This window comes from Sebastes umbrosus, chromosome 11 (assembly GCF_015220745.1).
Source record: "Sebastes umbrosus isolate fSebUmb1 chromosome 11, fSebUmb1.pri, whole genome shotgun sequence".
Taxonomy (NCBI): Eukaryota; Metazoa; Chordata; class Actinopteri; order Perciformes; family Sebastidae; genus Sebastes; species Sebastes umbrosus.
This window is the reverse complement of record NC_051279.1, coordinates 11627159-11654868: the sequence shown is the minus strand read 5'-3', so window position 1 is coordinate 11654868 and position 27710 is coordinate 11627159. Positions and strand designations below refer to the sequence as shown.

At 41.2% G+C, this 27710-nt stretch overlaps 1 protein-coding gene across 5 annotated transcripts in view; it reads right to left on the bottom strand.

The window, feature by feature from the left end:
• Positions 1 to 3373: 3373 nt before the first annotated feature.
• Positions 3374 to 27710, bottom strand: part of LOC119497354 (polycomb protein SCMH1) — an 81118-nt gene continuing 56781 nt past the window's right edge. For 4 of the 5 annotated variants that reach the window (XM_037785426.1, XM_037785428.1, XM_037785425.1 and 1 more), the window contains 15 exons: positions 26535 to 26606; positions 26178 to 26255; positions 24931 to 25001; positions 24529 to 24763; positions 23401 to 23489; positions 22861 to 23107; positions 15552 to 15796; positions 14862 to 15053; positions 14007 to 14133; positions 13553 to 13753; positions 13040 to 13210; positions 10800 to 10922; positions 6462 to 6593; positions 4618 to 4751; positions 3374 to 4253 (listed from right to left, as the gene is read on the bottom strand). In XM_037785426.1, the coding sequence (XP_037641354.1) occupies positions 4134 to 4253; positions 4618 to 4751; positions 6462 to 6593; positions 10800 to 10922; positions 13040 to 13210; positions 13553 to 13753; positions 14007 to 14133; positions 14862 to 15053; positions 15552 to 15796; positions 22861 to 23107; positions 23401 to 23489; positions 24529 to 24763; positions 24931 to 25001; positions 26178 to 26255; positions 26535 to 26559 (2190 nt within the window). In that variant the 5' untranslated portion in view covers positions 26560 to 26606 and the 3' untranslated portion in view covers positions 3374 to 4133. The remainder of the gene's footprint in view (positions 4254 to 4617; positions 4752 to 6461; positions 6594 to 10799; positions 10923 to 13039; positions 13211 to 13552; positions 13754 to 14006; positions 14134 to 14861; positions 15054 to 15551; positions 15797 to 22860; positions 23108 to 23400; positions 23490 to 24528; positions 24764 to 24930; positions 25002 to 26177; positions 26256 to 26534; positions 26607 to 27710) is intronic. The other variant, XM_037785429.1, reaches the window with a different exon arrangement.

Sequence of the window (27710 nt, the reverse complement as noted above, 5' to 3'; positions counted from 1 at the left end):
AGGCTATAGGCTGGGGGTGGATTTAATACAAGAGAGCAGTTCTTGTGAGGCTTTGTGTTATCCTGCTGCTGAAATCTCCATATACTGTGATATCAATGTGTTAATGCCAAAGGGAAATCATATGCTCGGCGTATTCACCTGTGTATTTGTTGTTTTTTTTTGTGATTTTATTTGTGCTTTCTTTTTTTTTTTTTAAACTCATGGATAGATAATACCCGCGCTGCCGTGTGACCAACATTTCCCTCGTAGGAAAATCCTGACATTAGCCGGCCCACACCATCTGTAGGCACGAGGCTGACAGAGTGTGAGCGTGTCGGGGTGAGGGCTGTCAAGACAACGGTCTTAGCAGATTTTATCTCCCAATCAGAAGTCACTGGAGGCAAGCAAGCCTGCGGCCTCATTTATAGAAGGAAATCAGATTTTCGGTCAGTATCATATACGAGAAACATCATTTTTTGTTAAAAAAAAGGCTTTGGGTGTACTTCCCTGAGATGTCATGGTTCCCCTGAGGTGTGATCACATTTTTCCTTTTCCATCCCTCATTACGTGGTTGTATAAACCCTCAGAAGTTTTGTTCTACCGGTGACCAATAGCTGACAAAAGTGTCTGCAGAATGTGTGGAACTCACTGCATTGCAAAATAATAAAATATAAAAAAATATATAATATATATTAAATATATAATATTATAACAATTATATAATATACTGTATATAGTACACATTTCTATTGCCTCCACGCGGCTGTCAACATGGCGACGGATGAGCCAGCAGCTAGCAGCTAACAGCGCAAACAGTGAAAACAACGGCATCATTGCTGACAGAGCTAACAGAAGCTGGGCTCTACGCTTCTGCAACAGCACCGTTGGTTGGTACGGCGTTATCAACTGTAACCGCTCTATGAAAGCAGTGCAGAGCTGCAGTCGTGAGCTAGTCAGTGGGGCACGCTGACATGCATGAACATGCACTAAAAGCACGCGTGGCCGGCCCGGCGATGTCAACAAAGCACAGAGAAGCTCTTACAACACACACACAGAGGGAGAGCGACTTAATTCTCTGCTCAGATAGACTGTACTCCTCTATATACATAGCTAATATAGTTAATAGTAATAGTTATTTGCTGCTATATTAATGCTCTGGATATCGTATAGGGCACCTTTAAACAGGGACAGTTAATATCCGGAGTGACTGAAGAGTGCTTCTGTGTACTCACAATTCTTGAAGCATTTAGAAAATGCACAATCATGAAACATGATCCAAAGATCAACCTGACAATTTCAAATTCAGTATGTTCTTTAATGACTGAGGGCCTCGCAGACACACTGAGACCAGCAGGACGCTCACCCCAGAGCACCTCCACTGTCAGCCCAACGGCATGCTGGGAATTCTGGTATCAGCTGGAGAGAGAGTGGAGGACTGAACATCTTATTTTATTTGTATTGTTTCTCTCTAACTGTGCCCACACTTGTCTGCAGAGCTGCACCATGCCATGCTGGCTCTGTAGAGAATACGGTATTTCCATGCCATAACATGACACCCGAAGCAGAGACCTGGGAAAGTCGTTTTTTCTCTTCTCACAGTTATGACTAATCTGTGAGCCCGCAAAACTTCCTTTCATGCATAGTGAAACTGTCTAGCTGCTTTATAACTTTTGGGGCAGACAGTGGATGACTCAGGAGCACTGCATTGTTGGTAAATATCACATGCAGAATTCCCCCAAGGTGCATAATACCACTGTATGTCATATCTATAAAGATAATCTATCTTGTATGTTTTCAGAGAAGTCAGTCATGTTGAATAGTCACCTCAACACTTTAAAAGACCTTCTATGCCTTTCTGGCCCATCAGCAACACACAAGAATGGCGCCTGATAAAAATCACACCGTAGCGTTAGGCGCTAAAGTAAAATCTCGCTTCACAACCTTCACAAACACAATATGCAGCACAAGGAGCTGTTATTTCTATAAATAGCGCTGGCTTCACGCACAACACTTTGGCTACTATTACACATCAACAAGCACAGGCATCAGCCACGAGCTCGGAGCTTGTCACATGTGCCTGAGCATAACACACAACACACAGCACAGATTGTGAGTATGTGTCATATGCTCACACACAGAGAAATGCATTCATACTCATCCATGTCAGTTAGAATCAGTGGGTTTGGTCACTGCTTTCAGCCTTACGTGACATGTTTTCCTGTTTTCACTAGGAGGATGTGGTTAGATTTTTTTTTTTTGTCTTTCTGCCGAGTTGCTTCAGTAGACACAAGTCATTTTTCGCCCACAAGCCTAATGGCCCACTCATGTACCGACAGAGACAATGACTGCAGCGTTTACCAGAAACAGCATGAACAATAGGTTTGACATAATCATAAAAGAGAGGCTCTTTGAATAATGGAAAATACATGAAATAGCTGCACAGCAATACAGGAGAGATTCTGACAATGGAGCAACCAAAAATAATATAACCATATGAGGAAATCTTTAGGTGATGTACAAATATCACTGAGATTATCATGCTGAGTCTACCAGATGGAGATATGGCCACCCATGGCAGCGCATGTCAGTGAATCCCAAGGAGAAACAGCAAGGAGACACGACTGCAAAAAGGTAGACGAGGCTGTGCTGCTCCCTGTTGGCAAACTATTGTAACTACATTAAAAAAAAATAGTATATGGCACTAAATGCATTTTTCAAAATCAAATTAGGAATTAATAATTTTCTAAGTAGTAAAATAATTATAAAAAAGCATTTACAGTCTCAAAATGTCAGACTTGTCAAACTTAGTCTTTACGAAAAGGTCAGGCAATTAAAGGGACAAAAATAGTGTGCTAATTAATACAAGAAGTGAACAAAACTATGTAAACAAGATGTAATCACAAATTGTGGCTTTAAAGCAGCAGTGGATAGGAGTATTGGAGCAAATATGATTAAAAAAAATATATTTTTATAGAACGCTCATTATATCCTGACAGTAGTGCATGAGACAGGTAATTGAAAAATGAATGTGCCTCTGTGTCCTCCGGTGCTCCTAATGGCATCTGCAAGATTTCACAGACCGGAGGAAAACAACCAATCAGAGCCGAGCTGGAGCCTTGCTGTCTCTGAGCAGCTGTCAATCACTCACAAATTTCAATCAAACGGTCAAACTAGGCAGCACTGATCAAATATGAATCAATATTCTGTTACTGTAATGCCTATTTCTCCATGAGGAGGTGCAGAAGTCTAATTTTCTCTCAGAACACTTGAATTACAATATGCTGAAAGGTTATTATGGAATTTTTGCCCAATGATGCCAAAAACGCTCTGCCTACTGAAGGTTTAAAAGGTTGGCATTACAGAACAAAAAGCACAGAAAAAAATAAACCGACAGTTGAATTATTATATATTTATTGAACAATGTTAAGTATGATAGGGCTCTCCATGTAGGAACTCTAATAATATAGTATAAAAATTAAAAAAGTACAAATAACATAGACAAGACAAGGCATTGTAAACAACATCCAGAATAAGAATAAAGAAACCGATTTCCTCATGGCAGTATTTTCAGAATAAAGTGATTTTCTTCCTTTCATAAAACGTGTTTTTCCTCCCCATAATTAATATTGTTGCAGCTGCAAAATCGTGCCTCAAACTGAGACGTTAACCAGAAGCATCCCAAGTATTGGGATGAATGCTTTCTTTTCTTCCTTTAAGGTTCTTTTAGCATATCCCACACAAACTGTTGAAAAAGGCAAAAATACAAGTTTATATATCCATGAAGTACAAAATATGAAATGTACAGAATAAATGAAACATAATAAAAGCAGGCCAAAAACAGCCTTTTACAGTTAAAATGGCCACGTATGACTCTTCAAGTTATACTGAAATGCAAATGAAATGACGGACGAGTGGGTGATCCTACGTATCCCATGCTGCCTTAGGGCTGGATTGTGCTACACAAAATAAACATTCCTCATTGGATGAGGTCAGGACAGGGTATATAATACCAGATATGGTGGTCCGATGGAAGCTGCTACATGTAAATGGTCAGTACATGTCCAATATGTAGTGCATGATATACTGATCCTAGAACAGGGAGATGGGGTTGGAGTTTAGTCCTTTGGAAGGCTGCGGCTGCTCGGTTGACCTCCTCAAGCCCGCTTGAGCTTGTCGATGTGGAAGGTGAGTTTGAGCGCGGGACCGAGCTTCAAGCCCATGTATTTCATCATCATGTCGCTACGCAGCAACAGGAGTGCTTTGCCGTCAATCTCCTGTCGCAGAGAGAGGGAGGAGAAATTGAAAGAATTGCTTTTTAGCAAAGCTGTCCAACAACTTAAAGGGATAGTTTGGGTGTTTTGAAGTGGTGTTGTATGAGGTACTTATCCATTGTCAGTGTATTACCTGCATCTACTGTTGGTAATGAACTGACTATGGATAAATACCTTATACAACCCCACTTCAAAACACCCAAACTATCCCTTTATGTTGTGCAACTGTATTAAACAAAAATCAATGTCTAGTGTAATCTAAAAAGTGTATATATACTATACTCTATATATACTTAAATTTATATTTTTTATTGCAGAATACAGTTATGTTAACTCAGCATCTTCTACACTATGAGGAAATACATACATGTTTTCTGAATAGGTCAGCATGTGGTGCCAGCACTGGGTCGATATCTCTGATATACTGCATGACATCCTCCACTGTCCACAGGTTGGGGTCCTGACCACTCGGCCTCGGGCTCTCCCGGAAACTGCCCGAACCTGAAATCCATGAAGACAATCATTGATCCATTAAAGCTGCAGTTGGTCACTTTGAGCAAATATGATATAATCTTTGAAAAACAACATGTTCCTCTGCTTCCTCCTAATGCTCATATTAGCATTTGCAAGTTTTCACCCAAAACAACCAATAAGAGCTGAGCAGTCTCTACAGCAGCTGTCAATCGCTGCTCACGAAACTCGCAAACTCTAATCAAACAGTCAAACTAGGCGGCGCTGATCAAATATGAATCAATATTCTGTTACTGTAATGCCTATTTCTCTTTGCAAATTTCATGAGCAGTGATTGACAGCTGCTGTAGAGACTCCTCAGCTCTGATTGTTTTTTTTCCTTCAGTGCTGTGAAATCTTACAAATGCCATTATGAGCAGATTATCGGTCTCATACACTACTGTCAGGATATAGTGACCGTTTTATAAAAAGGATTACATTTTTATCATATTTGCTTAAATTTACCGACTGCAGCTTTAACTCACCAAGCACTATAATACACTTAATCTTGCATTACCAAAATAACATTAAGAAAAATACTACTTGTTGATCATGGGCCTATTTAACTTTAATTTATAATCATGTGAATTGCCGACAAACACATTTGACTACAACCTTGACACAGAATGTTGTATAAAAAGAACAAATCCACTGTTTATAGACTATATCCACCACCTTTACACACCCTAAGTGATTTAGAGAGGTTTAAAACCTTTAAATCTATAAGCGTTATTCATCTTTTCAGCTATTCAACACTCTATTCACCTACTATAAGATGTGACACAAATCATTATCAGCTTTAAAAACTGTATTGGTTAAAGCCTACTTACAGTTGAGTCAATATGAATCTTCTGATTTAAGGCTGCGTTCAGACAAACACAGCCCCCTCATTCATTGGAATGGGGCCTTTCTGGCGACGCAGCAGAGGTCAAAATGCAGAGGGCTCCAGCAAAAAGTAAATGCAGGGTCGTCATCTGGCAAAGTGTTATGTTGGCCAATTGAATATGAGCAAGCGCATGTTGCTGGTAGATTATTTTGCAACGTGAATGCCGTATTTCTACAGTTTACCTCAACCTTCGCAATGAAAGAAAACAATTATTGTTGCCGTGACAACTTTCCAGAGTTTTGAAATCCTGTTTCAGTATTTTATTTTTTTTGACAAGCATTCAAACTCATCTTCCCATTTTTTGTTTTAAATACAGGTCTGTTTTGGGTCTGATCGCCCATTTAGGTAACCTGATGCTTTGTTTCACAGAACCATCTGAGAAGCCGTCATTGAACGCTGTTTGGAAAAGGGCAGGCACTTTCAAAAGATACTTCAAATTCTTGCCGAAGCCAGCTGAGAGAGGAGCGAAAATATCTATTCCATTGAGAAAAACCTTCAATGCCGCTCTTTGCTCTTCTTTCAATGAAGAAATACTCTCCAGTTCTGATATAACTGACGTTATTATAGCATCTATAACCTCTTCAGGAGGTTGTTTTGAACAACAATGGTGCCTCCCCGTGTTGTCACACAGACCTAAACCATGCCCGTGGCTATGAGGAGCTCCTCACAGGACGCTAATTGGTCCACACAATTGCAATACTTGAAGCCTGACAAGACAGCTGCCGTGCAAGGTAACCATTAGGAGCACTGAAGCACTGAAATGTTGTGCAAACGCACACTGCGACAATGTTTCCTGTATCAATGTTTCTTCCTACCTGTAGAGTTGTTATGATGCAGCAGCTTGGAGGGAGACCTCAGGCCGGGAGTTTGTACCGTAGAGTTTGGAGAGAGAGGGCTCTTCTTTAAGTGCTCTGATGTGGCGACATTCTTCTCCATGAAGGACTCGCCTGGGGGACAAACATAAGACTCAGCAGTGAGATGAAATAAACACACTGACTGTCCACCACAACATATATAAAGAACTTATCACTAAATGAAATAGAGCAGTGCGAGATGAGAGACGAGCCCATTTCTCCAACATTATCACAGCCAAACAATCCCAGAATACTATTCTCAACCATAAATAACAATTTAAATCCACATTCAACATTAGACTTAGTAGACCAAGGACCAGTTGCATAAACTTGAATTAAGACTAGTCTTGGCCTTAGACTAAAACACTAAAAAGAGAGACCATACAGCTCCTGTTTCATGCAACCTACACTGGTATCTTTTAGAACTGATTTTAAAGTCTTTCTATTAGTTTTTAAAGGGTAACTTCGGTATTTTTCAACCTGGACCCTATTTTCCCATGTTTTTGTGTCTAACTGACTAATAGGGACAACAATTGAACAGAAATTGACGACTGAAATTGGTCCAGTATTGAGGGAGAGCTCTGTAGACAGCAGCGGCTCGCGGGCTGTAATATGGTGCTATTGGGGCAAGCTGGCACTGTCATTTACATCCACTAAAAGTGCTTGTTTTTGCATGACAGGTTCTGATTGTTATTGTAAGTGTCTGACATTTTGGAAAGAGTCTCGCTAAGTGTAAGAGTATACGGATATTCAGATTTCACAACGAGACTTCTCCTTGAGTGGGACTTGGACACAAGTAGGGTCCTTTAAATAATGTTGTCAGACACTTATAATAACAATCTGAGCCTGTCAGTGAAAAAACAAGCATTTTTAATGAACGTAACATTACACTGATGCTGCTCACTTGCCCTCACAGCTCATTTCAAGGCTGCCAGTTACAGCGTTATCCCCCAATACTGGAAAAATGTCAAAAATAGTGTCAGGGTTGAAAAATACCGAAGTTACTCTTTAAGGCACTAAATGGCCTCACCCCCTTTTATATTGTTTTTTATGATTCTCCATGAATCCTAAGATCCTCCAAAGCTGCTCATTTAACTGTTCCCAAGATCACCACAAAAACCTTTGGGTACTCTACTTTTAGCCACTTCGCCCCGAAAATATGGAACACTGCCTTTAAATGTTAGACTTACTGACGACAACTCAAAACATATATTTTTAATATAGCCTATAACTAGCAGCTGTATGTTTTTAATCTTTTATGATTTTCTCTCATTTTTAGATACTGTAAACTTTTGTACACTTGTTTTTGCTGTTGAATTGTAAAACATTTAGTGTTGCATTCTGTGCATGAAAGGTGGGAAACATTACAAAAATAACAAAAGTGGTCGCCAGTATAAATATACAGTGATTAAAATGCTCCATGCACAGTGTGATGTATTTCACAGCGATATGCCTATAACCCTCAGAAAGTATGACAGTGATTTGAGTGTGTGTTCTGGCCTTCTGTAAAAGTGGAAGGCCCTTTTAAGGGGGATATTACCCTTTTATATAAATCTCTTCAAATATTCCATTAACTTAATTAAAATCTAAGGAAATTGAAAGATGATTAAATGATTAACCTCCTGCTCCAAGAACTTAATACGACTCACTCCTGAGCCAAGAGCTTCTTCTGTTTTACTACCTCCTTAATATGATGATATGAGGCTTTACTGGACAACTCAGAGCAGTCGATTATTAGAATTTAAATGTGCTTCATAAAACGTGGGGCAGCATTAAGAGTTGAGAGCCACTGATTGTATAAATAAATACTATACACACCCGAGTGGAAGGCTTGTTTAATCAGCGGAATACTTTGATTTTAGTGTACTTTTAAAAACAGAAATTTACTAGCAAGGAACAACAGGGTCTGTGTAACGCTCATCAGTTCAGTTTTCATTCATCCATCCATCATCTGTAACCCATTATCCTATTCAGGGTCCCCGGGGGGACTGGAGCCCAGTCACTGGGCGAAGGCAGGGTCTGAAATTTACTTTTTTCCCCTGCCTGCCACTGTGGCAGGCAAGTGTTAAATTTGTCTGCCACTCAGATATTCCATCTGCCACTTTTGAAATATATCCCCTTCAAACAACTGTATTTGTTCAAGTTTCTCGCCAAAAAACTATATATTATAAGATTACAATCGAACACGTCATGATAACGTTATGATTCACCTTTGCCCAATATTGATTTTTAAAATGGATTTTTTAATAGAGCTTGAACGAATAATAATGTAACTCAATGGTAGCTGTTAGCTACGTTATTTAGCCAGGCAGGACTGCGCTGCCTACCGGCTACTAACAGCCAACGTTAACAAGCTCTTTGTCTGCCGATTTCAACACAGATTTGTTTTTTCACAATATAGCATTATCAGTGGAAAAATAGGATGTGTCCCCTCAGGTTTAGTAGTGCCACACTGCTTTTTTTTCTCTCTTCACCATGGTTTTGATCCCAAACAAAATGAAACATGATATAGCGTGCATATGGCGTTACGTAATTGTGCATGTGTAACTGTCGGAAAGCATCAATAAGAGGAACCGATAGTCACAGATGCATGCGATTCCAAGGAATCGGACAACTTTTCGTATCCCATTTCCCTGTCTGCCAGAGTGACAGACGGCCTGACGATTTTACTAATTTCAGACCCTGGGCAAAGGCAGGCTACACCCTGGACAGGTCGCCAGACTATCACAGGGCAGACACACAGAGACAGACAACCATTCACACTCACATGCACATGAAGATTTTGGAGTTGTTTTAGAAAACAAAAAAAATAAAATCTGAGAGGTTTTATTTCAATTTGTGTCTTGGGCTGCCTGAGAGGGTGCTTGAGTCTGATTTGCTGGCTGGCACCTATCGTCACGCCTGCATTCAAGGATTACATCCGGCCATGGCTTCGCAAAGTTCCCGCTGTTGTAGGTGAGTCTCGTTGGTTTTTCCCTCTAAATGCACATTGGTCAGAGGCGCAAACTCATGGGAAGACTCTGTGTTTATGTAAATATACAGCATATAGCTTGAGAGCCATATTTAGCAATTTTACCATATTGCCCAGGACAAAAAAGCTGCTGAATACCAGCCATGCCCACCTCCACAGCTTGCATATGTAGCTAATGTTAGCCTTCTTATGTTGTGTGTCCATGTTTCATAAACGCTGTTGGGAGAAGGAAATTTCTGCCAGAAAGCAAACTTGTCCCATGTGCTTCGTAATCATTTGCAGATGCTCCCTCCCCAGCCCAGGTAAATGCAAACTGCGAGTCAGGAGGAATTGGCGCTATACATGTCTAAAGGTTTCTGTGTAGATGCTCCAGCAGCTGAGTGATGTATGATCTGAGCTGTTGAATTAAAAGGTCTCCTGTGGTGATGCTGCTCTGGTCAACCTGCTCTCTGGCTGTGCAGCTGCTCCTGTAGATCCTCTTATCTCAACTCAAGACATTCCTGCAGCACTCCTCTGCAACAAACACTCAGCGTGTCCAGCTGTCTTTATAAATATGTTTCATTTACAAGTTTGTCCATCATTTAGCTGTTAACCGACGCATTGTAGTTACACATAGTTGCATAGGTGACCCATCCTTTGTCCTTTATACTTATTTTAATGAGGTAGTTACTGAAAACAGTCACCTCAGCCTCTGTAAGTCACTTCAGTTCAGATGTTAGATTTGTCTGCATTTTCTCAGGTGAAATCACAGTGTGAGGCAGACACAGCCTTTGATTTTGTACATAACCGGAGGTCAGAGGAGAATGGGCAGAGTGGTTCGAGATGATAGAAAGGCAACAGTAACTCAAATAACCACTCGTTACAACCAAGGTATGCAGAATAGCATCTCTGAACGCACAACACGTCCAACCTTGAAGCAGATGGGCTACAGCAGCAGAAGACCACCCGGTACTAGCACCGGCCACTTTATTAGGTACACCTTGTACCTAATAAAGTGGCCGGTGAGTGTATATAGGACACATCTTTTATTACTGTTATATTAGTGAATTTGAACCCAATCATTAAAAGTGTTAATAAAGTTTACTTATTAGGAGTGAGCAAACTCGAAAAATCCAGCTATGTGTACTGACAGTGTTCTTTGTCCAGATATGGCTGCCGTCTGACTACTAATAAAACCAAAGCCCATAGTAGGAGAAACATATTTTTCCACTAGCTCTGAATACAAACAAGAAGAAAATCTGTCCTCTTTATAATTTATTAGGTACAGGAATGAGGCCCAGGGTGGATAAAAAAAATCATAAATCACGACAATCACCAAAGTAACATACCGTCAGTGGAGTGCCGGGAGATTTTGGACAGTTTCTGAGGAAGTGGACTATTGTAGTCCTGGAGGAACCGCTTGGTGCCTCGACCCGGGCCCGTCGTTAGGCTGTCTCCAAAACTTCTCCTCTCTGAAACCCAGCACACACGGAGGAAACAGTTACAGATGACGCAGTTAGAGGTGAGAAAGGTACAGATAAGCGGACCACATTGTATATCATTGGTTACACTAATAACTAATTAATTGCTTTAGGAAACTAATAGATATTGTAATAAAGTAGTTTCATCTCTACATGATCACATTAGAAGGTTTTGACTTGTAGGATGTGTGATAGGAGGCGATCTACAGCATTCAACAATCATCACAGCAATGAACAGCATATTTCACGCAACTTCTTTTACCCCACTCACTAACTAATCACACTAATAAAGAACCTTGTTGTCAGCACACTTGTGAATAATGGCTGTACAGCTGGTAGCCAACAAAATTTCTTTTATGTTTTGATTTATCTCGTTCCCAAGAAATCCCAAACTCTAAGCACGGCACAAGTTATTTGCCTTTTGTACAGCAGTGTAAAATAGATACTCAGGGGAGGCATGTGGTGCACCTCCCTCGAGTATTTGCAAGATTTGTTTCTTAGAACGTTACTGCCAACTTCTCCACATGAGTATGGCAAGATTTTCTTTTTGCTGTGGGGAGTTTTTATCTTACTAAAGAACTTACAAAAAATAACACAAAATGAAAAGACCAGTACTGGTACCCCAACGGTTGGTTTATTAAGACATTTAAAGTATAATCTATATTAAATGTATTATGTGTCACTGATATTCTTGTCAACTACAATATGTACACTTGCAATCTAACTACTATCTGGAAAATGTGTAGTCTTCCTTTTGGTTTCCAGCATCATAAAAAATGCCTTAAAACTGACAAAAATCTCAACTTAACTGCTGTAAATCAAATATGGTGATTGCATTCACCAAATATCATCACAATGTAGATGTGCATGTGAAGAAGAGACGTTTTTTTACAAAACAAAACATGGCCAGTCCTCCCTCAGATATCGTGGTGTACAAATATGGAACACCAAAATACATGTTATCAAGAGCTCGTTATCCTTAGAACATTTTAAAAGGAAATTATCATCACATTTAATTCATGATGTCTAATTATCTTTTGATATGTTTAGATATATTTTCTTTTCTTCTGTACTGTTTTTTTGTATGTATTTCATTGATTTTATTGGATTGTTTTCCACTGTTTGGTTAGGGTTTTTCTGCACATTTTGTGTACTTCTTGTTGTTGTTTAACTTTTGTTGTGTTTGAAAAATGATGTTAGTTTAGATCTTTCTTCCTTTTTTTATTGTTGTTATTCTCCTGGGGTTGGTGGGGAGGTTGTTTGTATAAGCCTGTGGCTTCTTGACCTCTCCTGACACGTTTCTTGTTTTTTTTTCATTGACTGGATTTTGTGCAGTTTTATATACGTGCAAATAAATAAATAAAAAATAAATAAATAAGAAGAGACGTCAGGAGAACCAATAATTCGGTATCTAGTCGATGCCAAATCCCCCCCAAAAATGTGACAGTACTCGTTTTTCTACATTACCACAGGTACCTTCAGGGTTCGAGACTAATGGTGTCCCGCCATCCCGGGGAGGGACGATAGAAAATGCACTATCAATGCATCCAGGGGATGCACCCTATTTCTTCCCTGATATGCAACATTGCGAACAACAAATCGTGTTGAAATCGGCAAGACGACAGCTCGTTAACGTTAGCTGTTAGCTCTATGCAAGAACAGCTAACGTTAACTAGCTCCCGTCCTGCTGATGTCAACACAGGAGGTGTCATAGATTTACATTATGATGTGCTCAGGCTCTATTCAGTAAAAAAATGTTGGGTGAAGGTAAATTCGAATGTTATCATGATGTGTTCAAATGTAATCTTGCAAAATGTAGTTTGCAAGAAACTTGAATAAATCCAGTTGTTTGAAGGAGATGTATTCACAGCAATATAAAATAGATAACAGAGAGAGAATTATGACCTGAACCGCCTAACAAAAACCAGTATGCAAACAGTAATAAAGGAGTGGATGTTGAAGTACATGGGATTTATTGTATTACTTTTGTTATTTTACCGTGGTATCGAGAATCGTGGAATTTCACTGGTTTTGGTATGGACTACTAAATTTCTGATATCGTTGACATCCTTAATGTGGAGGCAGAGCAGGAGAACAGCAGCACTGACCTGTAGTGTACGTGTGACTGTCGTAGTGAAGGCCTCCTCTGGCTACAGGCTGGCTGCCAAACAGAGGATCGCAGTGAAGGTTGTGGCAGAGTTTCTCCAGGAAGCGGAGGACGTAGGTGACACTGCTGACTGTGGGCAGGGTCAGGGTGTGTTGCTGCTGGTCAAAGCAGGCTGGACAGGGCAAACAAATTCTGTTCAATTTAGTGCAAGATGGAAAAAATGAGTAAAAGAACCCATTTGCTGATGAGTGAGAGTGAGCTTTATACAAAGGTATTTAGACCACACATTTTATGTAACAATTACAACATAAATAAATGCACCACATGGTCTGGTAGTTTTCTGGTGGTTTTCTTTTGACAACAGCACTACATTCTGTTAATTGAAGAAAGATGTGATCTCCACAACAAACAAGTAAACAATAAAGCAACGTTTCATGAGAACTTTCCACCAAAGCAGGAGACTGATGGGAGAGAAAAATCATAGTCCTTTATATAACGAGAGTTTAATCCCCACCTGAAATGACTTCACCTCCTTGCCCAGACTTGAGGCAGGAGAAGACGGTGGCCTGGTTGTGGGCGGAGTCCACACAAGCCTGAACACACTGCTGAAGCACCGAGGAGGCCCGGCCTGGCCCAAAGTGGTCCGGGAGCTGCTGGATACGCCGCTGGTCCAAATGGGGTCCCACTTTGCCGTACTTGTTTAGGTACACACAAACTAGGGGGGGAAAGCAACAAGCAGAGGAGTCAATATCGAAGAGTATGTGACTTATTTGATCAACAAAATGTTATTGTAATTTAATAAAATGTGTTGCATGTGTTAACCACTCATTGTCAGATTCTGTTGCCAACACAGCACAAAAAGGTGACAGTGTGTGTGTGACAGCATGACAGATGCACCTGAACATCCCAGACAGGTCTACCCATCAATAACAATGTGCAGTGTGTCCATGTCTGTGGACATCGGGTACCTGTGGGGGCCTGTAGTGCAGAGTTGGGGATGGTGGCGTTGTCCAGAGGCACAGTGCTGGTGTCGGGCTCTGGAGTGCTGCTGGTGGGAGACGTGGGGACTGGATTAGGAACCACACGCGGTTTCCTCTGGATACAAACACACACACATTCAGACATTTTACAGCATTTGCCTCTTTGCTGGTCCGTTACCATCAGCACATTTGATGTACTGATTTGAAACTGTTCATCATATTGCACAGTTTATAATATTGCATGAAATGTGATTCCTATGTTGCTCTTTGTTTTAAGAGTTAAAAAATGAAAATAACTAAGTGACTCCCCCGTAAATAGGGCTCGGTATTGGTGCTCAATATCTTTAAGGTATCAACCGAACAGCGCGAGCGAGCCAGGAGCATGAGTGGAAGGATTTTGGATGGAGCGCAGAGAAGTTTGAGCGTTGCCTTATCTCTCGCTCCATCCAGCTTCAATTTCGCTCCTGTACCACTCACGTCATGAGTTTGAAGCATGTCCGACCCAGAATGTATCTGTATGTTGCGCACGGCGGCTGCGTAGGATTGTTTCTGACTTGTGTGACATTATTCAGTTTGCTTAGTATTTTAAACATATTCTCTTGAGTTGTCGTCCAGTCTAACTGGTCAGAAAGGTATTAAGTAACAACAGAGAAGAGAGCAGGATGTGGCAGAGCAGAGATAAATATAACAAGCTTATCAACAGGTGTAACATCAACTATAGTCATTTTTATTTTCGTAACTGGGAAAGTTTCAGACTAAACAACTCATGCAGCCAAATGCTTTATTGTGATATTGCGTGGTTCAGCGATGTCTGTGTTAATGTGTATGTACTTGGACGGCTACCTTGCTGCCAGGCTTTGGCCCTCTTTTCTTTGGGATCTTGATAGGTTCTGCCTGAGTCTGGGCCTGCTGCAGAGCTATCCTCTGTGCCCAGTTGGCAGGCAGTCTGCCCCTGGTTCGCCCTGGGCCCGTCACTGGCCGTCCTGGGCCAGCCATGGCATCTTCCAGCCAGCCAGCTCTCTTTGCCCAGGCCAACTGCAAACCAAGAGCAAAGGAGCCAAAGAGTTAAGTGGGGTAAATCTTCATGCTGTGATACTCTAGTAGTCTCTGTAGTTGTAGGTTTTGAGTCTCTTGGTTTTGACATATATTTCCCCCCCTGAGATTTCCGCCAACACCCCAATACACTGGAATGAAATAGATGTCTGTGGTGCTCACAGCACTGAAAAATTCAACATGTCTTAAATTCTTGACATTTCTTTCTGGATAATCCACAGACCTCACTGTGGACAGATATAATCCCTTTAGAAAACAAGAAAAAGTCAATCTTTAACCTCCAGTGTATGGGGGAAGAGGTAGAAATCTTACACACGGATATCACAAAACCTGGGAAAATAAAACCCAAACGATCTGCATGGCTAAACACCATTAGATGTAAATGATAAAAATGATTTTTTGTAATTTTCGGTGAACTGACCCTGCAATTAAAGGCAATCGTCTGTCCCTGATGGTATCTCTAAACCACTTCATGCCTACCTTATTGCCAGGCTTGGGCCCTCGTTTCTTGGGGATCTTGATGGGCTCCAGGCCTTTGCCTGGCTGGATGCTCGGTGGTCCCAACGCTGAGCCCTTCTGATTCCAGAGACCCGTCACCTTGGTTTTCCTGCGGCCTGGCTTGCGTCCTCTCTGACCTGGAGGTCTGCCCACCGTGGGCGTGGGGTGCATGGCTGGGCTCTCCACACTCCCGTCTGTCAATGCCCCGAGGCTCTTAGGCAGCACTACTGCAGGAACAAGGATGGATAGATAGATAAAGGAGAGTTGAGTAAAAAAGCTGCGGCATAACAGTTAAAAAGAACTAATTAACAATTATAGCTGCGGGCTCCCCATTTAATCACATAGATCATAGAAATTTAATAACGTTTGAACAGCCAGAGTAGTTATTTTCTCATTAATTGCATTTGTGGGTTTAGAAAAATATTTCATAATGTGAAATCTAGTAGGGCTGGGACGACGCGCTTATCTCCCGATTCGATATGTATTGCGATTATTAAGTATTCGATATTACAAGTATTGCGATTTGTTAACTTTTTGGACACTAGACCATGGGAAAAAAGTTGAATCATACACTTCTAGGGACTTTTACTTAGGAAAATATCTAAATTGATACTTTAAAATGTTTGATTTTCAGCACGTATGTAGTCAGAGATGTCCTGCAGTCAAATATATCATTCATTGTCAGGCGTTATTCATACATTTTTTCCCAGCAACCCAAAAATCAAAGATCAAAGAATAAAGACGTTTCTCTCACAAATTAGTGGTTTTATACTTCTGGTAAATTTAATTCAATCAATCTTATTTCCATATATGTATTTTGTATATACAGTTCAGTTTGTTATGTCTTGAAGCGGATATGACGCCACGTTACTCAAGACTACAACAATAAAAGCAGTATCTTCCTTCTATCTCCACATATACACAAAAAAAGCCTTTACATCAAATGTGGCATTAAAAAAATTATTTCAAAATCGTAAAAAAAAAATAAAAATCGCAGTACATAGAGAAATCATTTTTTTTCCACCCCTACAATCTAGACTCCATTATGTGGTTATGTGATGTTAATGACAGAAGACACACACATATTGGTTAATTCAAAATACAACTACACCACACACTAACCATGTAATATGCTCAGTCTAAACCAACACATAGCAGAATGAGTCATGTACCCGACTGCACACACATCGAACGAGCCTTTATGCTGTCGGCTACAATGTCCCCGTTTGACTCTAGCTGCAGTCACACACACACATTACACACTCTCGCAGCATGTGGCTCGTTACGTATTAGCATTACTCACATAGGCCATAAATACCTTTCTCAAATGTTGAACAACAATTACCATTTCATTCTCACAATCTGTAGCGTCAAACTTCTCAAAAGTTCAATGCAGAACTAAAAACCAGACTGTTCATAACACCTGAGCTCCAGTTTCTCACAGCGGCAGAGAAGGTCAAACATTCTCAGCAGTGAAACATTTTTCCTCACTTGAACTTCCTTCCTCAGATACGAGCCTGATGACACCGCACTACCCCTCTCAGACTGTGGGAGTGTTTCACAGTTGAGAGGGAAAGAGGGTGAGAGGTTACATCAAGAAGTGCACGCACCAGTTTGCTTCAGAAGACTGCTCATTCTGTGAATCTTAACCTTCCAGTGAACTCAAAAGGGTTTAGTCGGCTTATTTCTGCATATAAATGAGCTCGCAGAACTTGAGAAATTCACTGCAGTGTGATTTCTCTTCATGCTAGAAGGATTACGGGAGGGGAAAATAATAGATGCAACAATTAATGATGATATGCTGTCTTGCTGTAAGACATCAATACATTACTAATGGTAATCATGGTACTTTCTCTTGCAATATTAAAGATTATCAATCCACAATACAACAAAAACACAACATATTTCCCACTAAGCTCTAATGATATCTACTTGGTAGTCGGTGTTACGTGGTGTTTGGGCATGCACTGATTCAATTACTTGCCACTTCCCCCACCGTCGTTTTGCTTTTTTTTAGGGCCGTCAAAGTTAATGCGATAATAACGTTTTAACATCACTAATTTTGAATGCATTAACGCAACTTGCGAATTTTAAGTTGTAGCGGGCTCACTTTTAAATGTCATACTAGCTTGTCACAAAGGTGCCTAAATAGTGCTCTAGACTTTCGCTAAATTCTGGCAAGGAAAAACTAACATGGCCATTTTCAAAAGGGGTCCCTTGACCTGAAAATGTGTTCTATGGGTACCCACAAGTCTCCCCTTAACAGACACTTTATGATAATCACATGCAGTTTGGGGCAAGTCATAGTCAAGTCAGCACACTGACACACTGACAGCTGTTGTTGAGTTTGCCATGTTATGATTTGAGCATATTTTTTATGCTAAATGCAGTACCTGTGAGGGTTTCTGGACAATATTTGTCATTGTTTTGTGTTAATTGACTTCCAATAATACAAATATACATACATTTGCATATTTGTCCACTCCCATGGTGATAAGAGTACTAAATACTTGACAAATCTCCCTTTAAGGTACATTTTGAACACATAAAAAGTGTGCGATTAATTTGCCATTAATCGCGATTAATCATGGACAATCATGATTAAATACTTTAAGCGATTAACAGCCCTACTTTTTTATAGAAATGAAACCCACCCAGTGTGTCAGTTCCTGTGTTCATCGAATAAAAAAAACCTCTGATTTGTAAAATACTAAGCGTGCTATCAATGCATAGTCGGACGATGGACGATACTATTTTGAACTGAATGTATCTGCTCCCTACGGAGTCTCAGCACAGAGTAGCAGGAGTCAGATTTGACACACACGGGACGAGAGTGAGCTGACAGACAAGACGATGGCGGAGGATTTGATGTCAAAACGAAAAGTAAAAGCGCCTATTTGGCAATATTTTGGATTTAAACCCAACGCTATAAGTGAACCATAACGTTAATGAGGCAATCGCTGTGAGGAGGAGTGTGCGGTGCAGTGGCGCCAGGTGGAAACCTGCAGCCCCGCAGCAAAAGCTCCAAACCTAAAAGATCAAATCAGATTAAATCCAACCTTAAAGATCAAAGTAAGCGATCTACAGATATCGTCATCTTTTCTTGTAAAACGTCCGGTGTAATCAGTAACACCGGGTGTTGTCACGAGTTTATTAACTGGTGGGAACATTTTCTTCACTGTGGCATCCCTTCATGCATTAAGTTCAAAACTTTATTGCTCAGGTTTTGAGAAATGTGTCAGTACAAATGAGGAGAATGGAATTCCATTGTGGAGCTCAAAGTACAGGGTGACGGGTTAATCCCAGAGACTGACACCTAAAAACCCGAGCAAATAAAGCCTAACCATCTGCATGGCCAGATAACACTAAAAGTAAGCAAGAATATATGCATCATTATAGTGGACAACAATACATCAGTACAGTATTGTATTGTGTAATCTGACAAACAGGCATTACCGGCATAAACTATAAGATCCATATCAACCAAGAAAAGATGAGGATGAAGTAGAGGAAAAACAAAAACTGAAAGATATCATATAAGAGGGGAAGGGGGGGGAAAATGAGCCGTTTTGAAGGAAAGAACAGCGGTTATCAAAAATGATTTGCTTTCGGTCTTCCTTCCAACTCCCTGCTGGCGAGAATAAAAAGAAGAAATGTGTGAACACCTTAAAAGCCAGACGAATAAACCCTAATAAAGAACCAAGCTGCTGACAGCTGTGAGTCTTAAAATGTATCTCTCACACTCCCACCCGTGAACGCACTCCCTTCCTTTCTTGACGGAAAACATTTCAGAAATCACATGAACCGCTGAAGGAACGAGCGCATGGAAAAATCATTTCGAGCCGGGCCTATACTAAATACATAAAAAGTAACCAAATAAGCCATGTGCTTTATATAAGCCAACACAGCTGGCAAAACTTCAAGAATGTGTGCACGCAAAAACAAACCACACGGAAGAAAAGAACCACAGTATAGGCCAGGATAGCTGGCTTCACATGCACCTGCAGGCCTACACACACACACACATACATACACGCACACACCGCTCAAACTAAAGTGCCCTGGTATTCATCCTGGATCAACCAAAGACAGATTTACGAGAGGAGCGGCCACATTCATTAACGCAGGTCTTGGCCCGTGGGGCTCTATTTATTAAACACACTTTCACACGGGAACACCAATCAATGCAAAGCTCAGTCTGCAGGCTGCTGCGACTTTCCATAGGGGAGCTCAGAAAAAACAAGACACCTGATTGATCCTAAACAGATTGGACGAATCCTAGATAATAAGTTTAAAAGGCTTAAAGAGCTCGAGGTTTCATGTTCATTGATCGGTGGCAGTGCTTGTAAATACAGCCAAACACGCGTAATGAGCAAACAGTTTTTCCCTCCCTCTCTCTCCCTTGAGTGAACTGAGTTCACTGAGTTCACAAAGCCACCACTGCCAGCTTCACATTACAGGACGATAACTTGTCACGAGATTTTAATCTCTCTCTTCCCGACTGCATTTCTTGTAATTTCATTCATCTTTACTCACCTCTCGTGCCCAAACAAAAAGTCAAAAGTGTGTCTGCACAGCTGTCCTCACACTCACCCTCTCCTCCTGCCCTGTCCTCCTCTGCTGCTGCTCCTCCTTCCTTTCTTTCTTTATTCCTCCTCTCTCTTCTTCTCTCCTCCCACCATCTGCTGGCAATGTAAACAATCCTCCTCTCGCAGCGTATGTCTGTCTTTTCTCTTCGTTTCTATCCTCTGTTAACTCTCTCCGAGGTGTCTAATCAAACCCCGTTAGCCCGGGTGCCAGCGAGAGGCCTGTTGAGGGGCACCCAGGCTCCACGTCATGGCCCGACTCTGCCAACTGGGGGAGTGCCAGCCCTTCATAAAAAACACTAGCAGGCTACAAAGGCACGTACTGCCTCCCCATATCCCGCCTTCCTTTTCCACTCCTTTAGATACTCTGGATTTCTAACAGAGGAGTACAGCTGACCTTGTGGCTGATAACCCTTGTGTACTTTCCCTCCTTTCACATTTCCTGTATAACGAATTGCTTCCTCTGGTTCTTCATGTTAAGAAAGTAAACATGGCTACAACTTATGAAAGGCTCCAGCTTTAAGGTTTAATGTAATGACTAGAAAGGATCCGTCTTGTGTAAATATGACGTCCCCGTTTTTGTTGTAATCGAGAAAGGATCGGGATTCCGCAGTGGGCGGGATGCCCTCCGCGGGGGGAGAGAAGACTGTTGTATTAATGGTGTGTATTTATTTTTTTTACTTTTAACTGGTTGGTAAGGGTTTTATGACCTATATGACCTCTACATGATGATAAAACTGCTTCAGCTCAGACTGCAGCGGGGACTCTCCGGCCGCGGACAGATCCAGATACAGCTTTCTGGCAGTCTGAGCTTCGGCGGGAGGTGGATAGCTATGCGCCCCGCAGAAGTTCCTCCTCCGGACAGGAGCAGAGCTTCACCTCGCTGCTCTGCCGGTCCCCGCTGGGAGCCAACACCGACACCGCGCTGCTGGAGGAAAGGGAGGCACGGGAGAACCAGAACCAGGACTGCACGGGGCAGACTGTCAGACCCTACTGCAGTAAAATGAGAGGTTTTTCTAAAAGGAATCTGGTACTAAGAAACACTACCACTGTTGTCCACAGGGACCGCCACAATCAACACAAAATCAAAGTTCGTCGTTGTACCTTTAAGATAATAATAATAAAAAAAAAAACGTAACCTTGAACATGACTTCATTACATTACTAGAACACACAAACACACACTGCATTCAAATTAGCATGTCAGCGTGTCACACAGAACTGCAAATGCAAACTTCTGCAAGGCTGCCTGCTGAGTGTAACACAAACACATCCGTTCTAGTCATAACCAGCTTTAAGAAAAAACTGACTGGTGACAAGAAAACTCCTTGTTCCCTAAATGGAAAAACAAAGAAACAATGTGTCGTGTATTTCTGTTCTCCGTCAGATTGTGACGCAAACGCAGGCAAAAGCACAGTCATGCCTACTTTAACTAAAGTGGATGTTACTGGATATTAGAAGCCAATTTTGCAAACACAATTTAAAAGTTACCTGGAGGGAGATTCAACACCATCAGGAATTAAAAATAGCAAACTCATGTTGATGACTTGATCAACTGTTGCTAATGATGCCTTCAGGCAGATGATGTACTACTTGCATCACACTGCAAACCGTGTTGCACCAACCAAACCCACAACTACCTTGAAAAGTAGTAGTAAAACTCCGGTAGAATATGTTGATGAAATCGGCTCATTATTGTGGCGAACAGTGCTTGAATTTAAAAACAAAGCAGGAAAAGAGCTATACCACCACTCAAGGTCACATACACAGAAGTGCTTGTTATGTACTGGATGTGCTGGACAAATGGGTCTCAGTATCTATAAGAATGAGCAACATCTTTACCAGGGCTGAACGAATTGGAAAAAATATCTATATGATTCATGATATTGGAGTGAATGATATTTTTGGCATCATTATTCTCATTGAAAATTCTATTAAAATGATCATTGAGTGACGGAGCGAGGAGGCTGAGTACGTGTCATTTCTTTGGGGTACGACACATGCGCAGTAAAATCTGGTCTGCCCTTGCTGAAATTGAACCAATCGCAACTCACGGCCGCAGCTTCAGTTACACTGCACATGTGTCATACCCCATACCCCAAGAGCCATGTCCGCCCGTGTCCCAGCCTCCTTCAATAGGCCTTGTTGCTCTGTGTCGGAGCTCCACACACATCAACACACAGCGCAGTCAGCGAACAGCTGATCGGAGAGGCCGCGGTGGAGACGAGTTGACGCTACGCTCGTTGCTGTAAGTGCAATAAAACTTTGCAAGTGTAAAGCCAAGATACGTTATTACACCTGTTTAACAAGCATACACACGATGAAACCGCTGCTGTTTACACAAGCAGAGTGCGTTAGCTTGGCGGAGGACTGTTACTGACTGATGGAGGACAGAGGACAGGAGGAAGGACTGATACTGACTGATGGAGGACAGAGGACAGGAGGAAGGATTGATTTTTTCAGTCATATTTTCATCACTCAAGTTTTGTTAAAACTATTGTTATAATATCGTATCGAGATCGTGAACCCAATATCGTGTATCGTATCGTGAGCTGAGTGAATCGTCACACCCCTACAAAGTAACATAATGTAATGTGGGTGTCCGGCCCCTTATAGCAAAAAACCTCATGTCAATCAAGCACATTTTCTGCACACTTCCACTGTCCTGAAAAGGCGTCCAATCAGGCGAACAAGTGAAACCCGTACCTTTGGTACCGGGCGGCTGAAGGTTGTCTCCAGTGAGGGAGCACCAGCCAACAGGGAAGATGTCACGCGAGTCGTAGCGGCAGTAGTAGTCAAAGGCTCCCCGCCAACCATCAAAGGTGACCAGCACCTCGACACCACGCAGTGCACCCACTGTAGCCGGGCAGATAAAGTGGGGGTTTTTACGGTCCACCGCCTCCAGCTTCATGCCCATCTGGAAGGAGTTCTGCTCCGGGGCGGGAGGCTCCTGCTGGGGAACATGGAGAGAAAGAAAGGGGGTCAGGTATGAAGTTGGTACGTGTATCTGTGTATTCATTTGTACCGGGAAATTACAGTTAAATCAACCAAACGCTGGGGACTTTTTATTACGGGTGTTATGTTTTCTTCTCCCAGACATTATGGCAGTCGGTTATCTTTTGTAGATCCTGGTGAACTCTAGTATAAATGAGTAATTATGACTAGTAAATAAACATGCTTGTTTTCTCTTTGATATAGTACAGTAACTAGTTCTTCAGAGTGTGTTTGTGAGCCTTGTACAGGTACCTTGTGAAAGATGCGAGAAGGTGCCATCTCAGCTCCATTCAGTGTTTTCAGAAGGAACATGGGCCAAGAGGACGCATTGAGACGGAAACCTGAAGAAGAGGACAATTACACAGCTTTAGATCTAAGGGTTGCATGACGAACATGTTGATGTAGACAAATCATGGGAAATTGTTAGAGATGCAACGATTAATCAATTAGTCAATCAATCAAATTTTGATAATTGATTTATGGTTTCAGTCATTTTTCAAGTAAAAACAATCTTTCTCTGGTTCCAGCTTCTCAAATGTGAACAGTTGCCACTTTTCTTTGTTTTATATAACTGTACATTGAATATATTTGAGTTTTCAACTGTTAGTCGTACAAAAAAAACAACATATGAAGTAGAGCTACAACAATTAATCGATTAGTTGTCAACTATTAAATTAATCGGAAACTATTTTGATAATCGATTTGGTTTGACACATTTTTAAAGAAACAAAAAGTCATATACGCTGATTCCAGCTTCTTAAAATGTGAATATTTCTAGTTTCTTTATTCCTCAATGACAGTAAACTGAATAACTTTGAATTGTTGACAAAACAACACATTGGAGGACGTCATCTTGGGCTTTAGGAAAAAGTGGTCAACATTTTTCACCATTTTCAGACATTTTATAGACCAAACAACTTATCGATTAATCAAGAAAATAATCAACAGATTAATAAACAATGACAATAATCGTTAGTTGCAGCCCTAATATGAAGACGTTTGGCTCTCAGAAATTCTGATGGATTTTCACTATATTTAGACATTTCATAGACCTAACGATTAATCAAGAAAATAATTAGCAGATGAATAAATAATGAAAAGAATAGTTAGTTGCAGCCCTGAAAACGATCAACAAGACTTTGTGGTAACAGTTTAAATAGGCAGACAAACAGTGTGCTCTTGTTCCTGTGGGTATTCAATACAGAAATGTCCTGGGTAGGAGGCTTTCTACGCTGTGGCAGGAAGTTATTTATAGGCATTAACATGACACATTGACATTCTGTGCTGTTAGTCACTGACACCTAGTGGACCAAAATGAAAAAAAAATGAAAAGGAGAAAAGATGAAGTGTCAGATAGAAAACCTTTGTGTGTGTCCTTACCGAGCGGTGGCTGCAGCATGCCTCCGTTCTTCTCACAGTTGCCAATTGGCTGGATTTCTGAAGAGTCCACGAGGCGCCAGAAGTCGTTCTTGTTGTCGGACCCGTCCAAGCGAAGCCGCAGCCGCGAGCCCGTCAGGCCCACCACCGTGGCGATGCAGGTTGACGTGGTGTTTCGCGGGTCCAGGGCCTCCAGCTTCATCCCCGCCTTGAACTCGTTAAGTGGAGGTGTGAGGCTCTAGAATATGATGATGATAGACAAGTGTTAGCTGGAGAGAGAGAGAGAGTGGCGACGTAATAGCAGCAGTGGAGAAAGAATCGTGTGTAATCAATTAATCACAGGAGAGATGCTTAAAAATAGGTTAAATGAAGACAGTTAAGAGTGGACCTTTCAATCTAGCTCACCTGTCTGAAGCAAGCAGAGGGTGCAGCAGAGGCACCCGTCTCTTTCAGGTATTTGTCCCAACTGAAAAGCCCTGTAGAGGAACACAAGGAGCAAAAAGAAATTCACATCATATTACAATAATGTTAAACAGATAGTTTGGGTGTTTTAAAGTTGGGTTGTATGAGGTACTTATCCATAGTCAGTGTATTATCTACAATAGATGACGGTTGGCACTCCCCCAGTTTGGAGAAACAGACAGGAGTTACCGCACTGAAGCAAAGTAATGTACTGCCATGGACGGGGCTGGCAGCAAAACATATTTTAGCCACATAAAAGAAAGGCCCACCTAAAAACATTAGTTTAAGTGTATGCTATGTTCAAAATATTTTCACCGCTTTATCTTGCCGTCAGACAGCCCTTTCCGACAGGGACCTAAATCCGTTGTATCCATCTATGCTCTTGCCAAAGCCACCAGACTCCACTGAAAAAAGCAGTAATTTTACCTCGCAGAACATAAGGACCGCTGCTCTGTCGCTGCCTTATTTGGTCAGTTTGTTTGTGCTATTGTGTGACTTTGGTGAACCAAACTAACCAAAGTCACACAATAACACAAACAAACTAACCGATCCAGGCAGCAGTAGACCAGCAACTCCCATTTTTTGCATGGTAAAATTATTGTTTTTTTTCTCAATGGAGTCTGGTTGCTTTGGAGAGAGCATCGATAACGGCTTCAGCTCCCCGTTGGAAACATAGACTGTTTAGCTGTCTCGCGGCAAGATGAACCAGCGAAGATATTCTAAATATAGCGTACACTTAAACTGATATTGATTTTTTTAGGTGAGCCTTTCTATTAGGTGGCTAAAATACGTTTTGCTGCCGTCCCGGACCACAGCAGCACATTGCTTTGGTTCCTTGTCTGCTTCTCCAAGCAGGAAGGTGTGCAGACCGTCATCTACTGTAAGTAATACACTGATTATGGATAAGTACCTCATACAACCCCACTTCAAGACACCAAAACTATCCCTTCCAGTTGTGGACAGTTTGTTTTATTCTTTTTGAGTTGAATTTTACATGCAATATTTTTTTGAGCCCTGACACAAAACAACAAAGACACATGAGGCTTAAAATCTATCATCAGCATTTGTAGCAAACTTTGTCTCGGTGATTAATGAAACAATGCTGGTGAGGTAAATCCTTGGGCACTTTTTCCTGTTAGAATTGCCCCCAAACCGACTTCATATATCACTCGCTGCTGTGGGTTATTTACCTTGGTACTGTGAGAGCACCCGGGAGGGCCGTCCACCCCGGGTTTGCTTGATCCTTCTGGCATCTTTCCACTCTATAGCTAGAGGAGCCAAGAAAGAAAGAAAGAAGAAGCTCTTAAGTACGGGTAATTTTCACATCAGTCAGTACCTTGCAATACCTGTCACACTCACTGCTCCAAACATTGTATGGGACTACAAGACTGTTACAAGATAATAGATGAATCTGCCTGCACAGTAAAAAGTGGAGGGGGATAAAGGGATTGGTTGAACTCAAACGAATATGTGCCACACTTCTAGCTTTACCTGAAAGCTACTATGAATACTGCTACCATACTGAGAATGGCATAATCATCGTTTACCTTTCTGTGGCACAGGTTTCCTCATGCTCCAACAATACTGACCAAGCTCACAACACAACAGTGGCCTCCGCTCTAAAGACAAGAGGAGAAAAAAAATGACAATTGAATTCATCACATTATTGTGAATTTTTAGTCATGATCAAAACATCAAACACAAGATACACCAGATATGTCACTTTGAAGTTTGTGAAATAAATGCGTAGAAATGATACACGGCATCTAAAATATTTGTATTTGATGCAATAGTGCAGCCCTAGAAAACAAAGTGCAAGCATCATATAACTTAAATTAATACAGTTCAAGGAACATACCCCCTTAAACTTCACTGACCCACTTGTATGTCAGTCATTATAAGCTCACGCTGTACAGCCAAACCTTTTTCATTTAACTTTATTTCAAAGTATAGTCGAAAGGTTTCCAAAGATAGTCAATATGCCAGGCTGAATTTTGGGGAAATGTGTTTAATATTATGCACAAGACATCTAGACTCTTTCAATTTGATGGAATAGTGCAGCCATAGAACGACACACAGAGTCTAACGTTTGAGTATTTCACTCATTGGTAGAGGTGCACCGATTGCAATTTTCTTGGCGGATTCCAATTTTCTTTTCTAATAACTATAATTTACAGCATACACGAACATTTTTGTAACTTTTCTTTAATAGAAAATGCAATGGTATGCTCATTTATACAAAACTATTTATGAATCATCTATTATATTGACTCCTGCAGCGAGCGGAGTCCTCCTGCTTGCCCCACACCTACATGGGAATGAATTACAATATAATATATTTTAATATACACCAATCAGCCATAACTTTATGACCACCTGCCTACTATTGAGTAGGTCCCCCTTTTTTTAAACCTTTTTATTGATCTATTCATTTTTTTATTGTATGTCACAGGGTGTATCAGGGTGGGGGCCTGTGTGTGTAGTCGTCTCCTGTTTGTGCTTTTGTATATACTTGCGCTACAAGTTCAAACTAAAATGTTTAAAAAAGAGGGGCATACATTCTATGTTAAGGGGTTAACAACACAGTAATCATGAATGAAAGAGTGAACTCAAATAATTGATCACAACAATAATAAACTCAGGAGTAAGGTTAGGCCGTCATATGTTAGCCACACTGCATTTCAAAGGGAAACCAGAGAGCTGCCCTTGTTATCTTTGTAGCA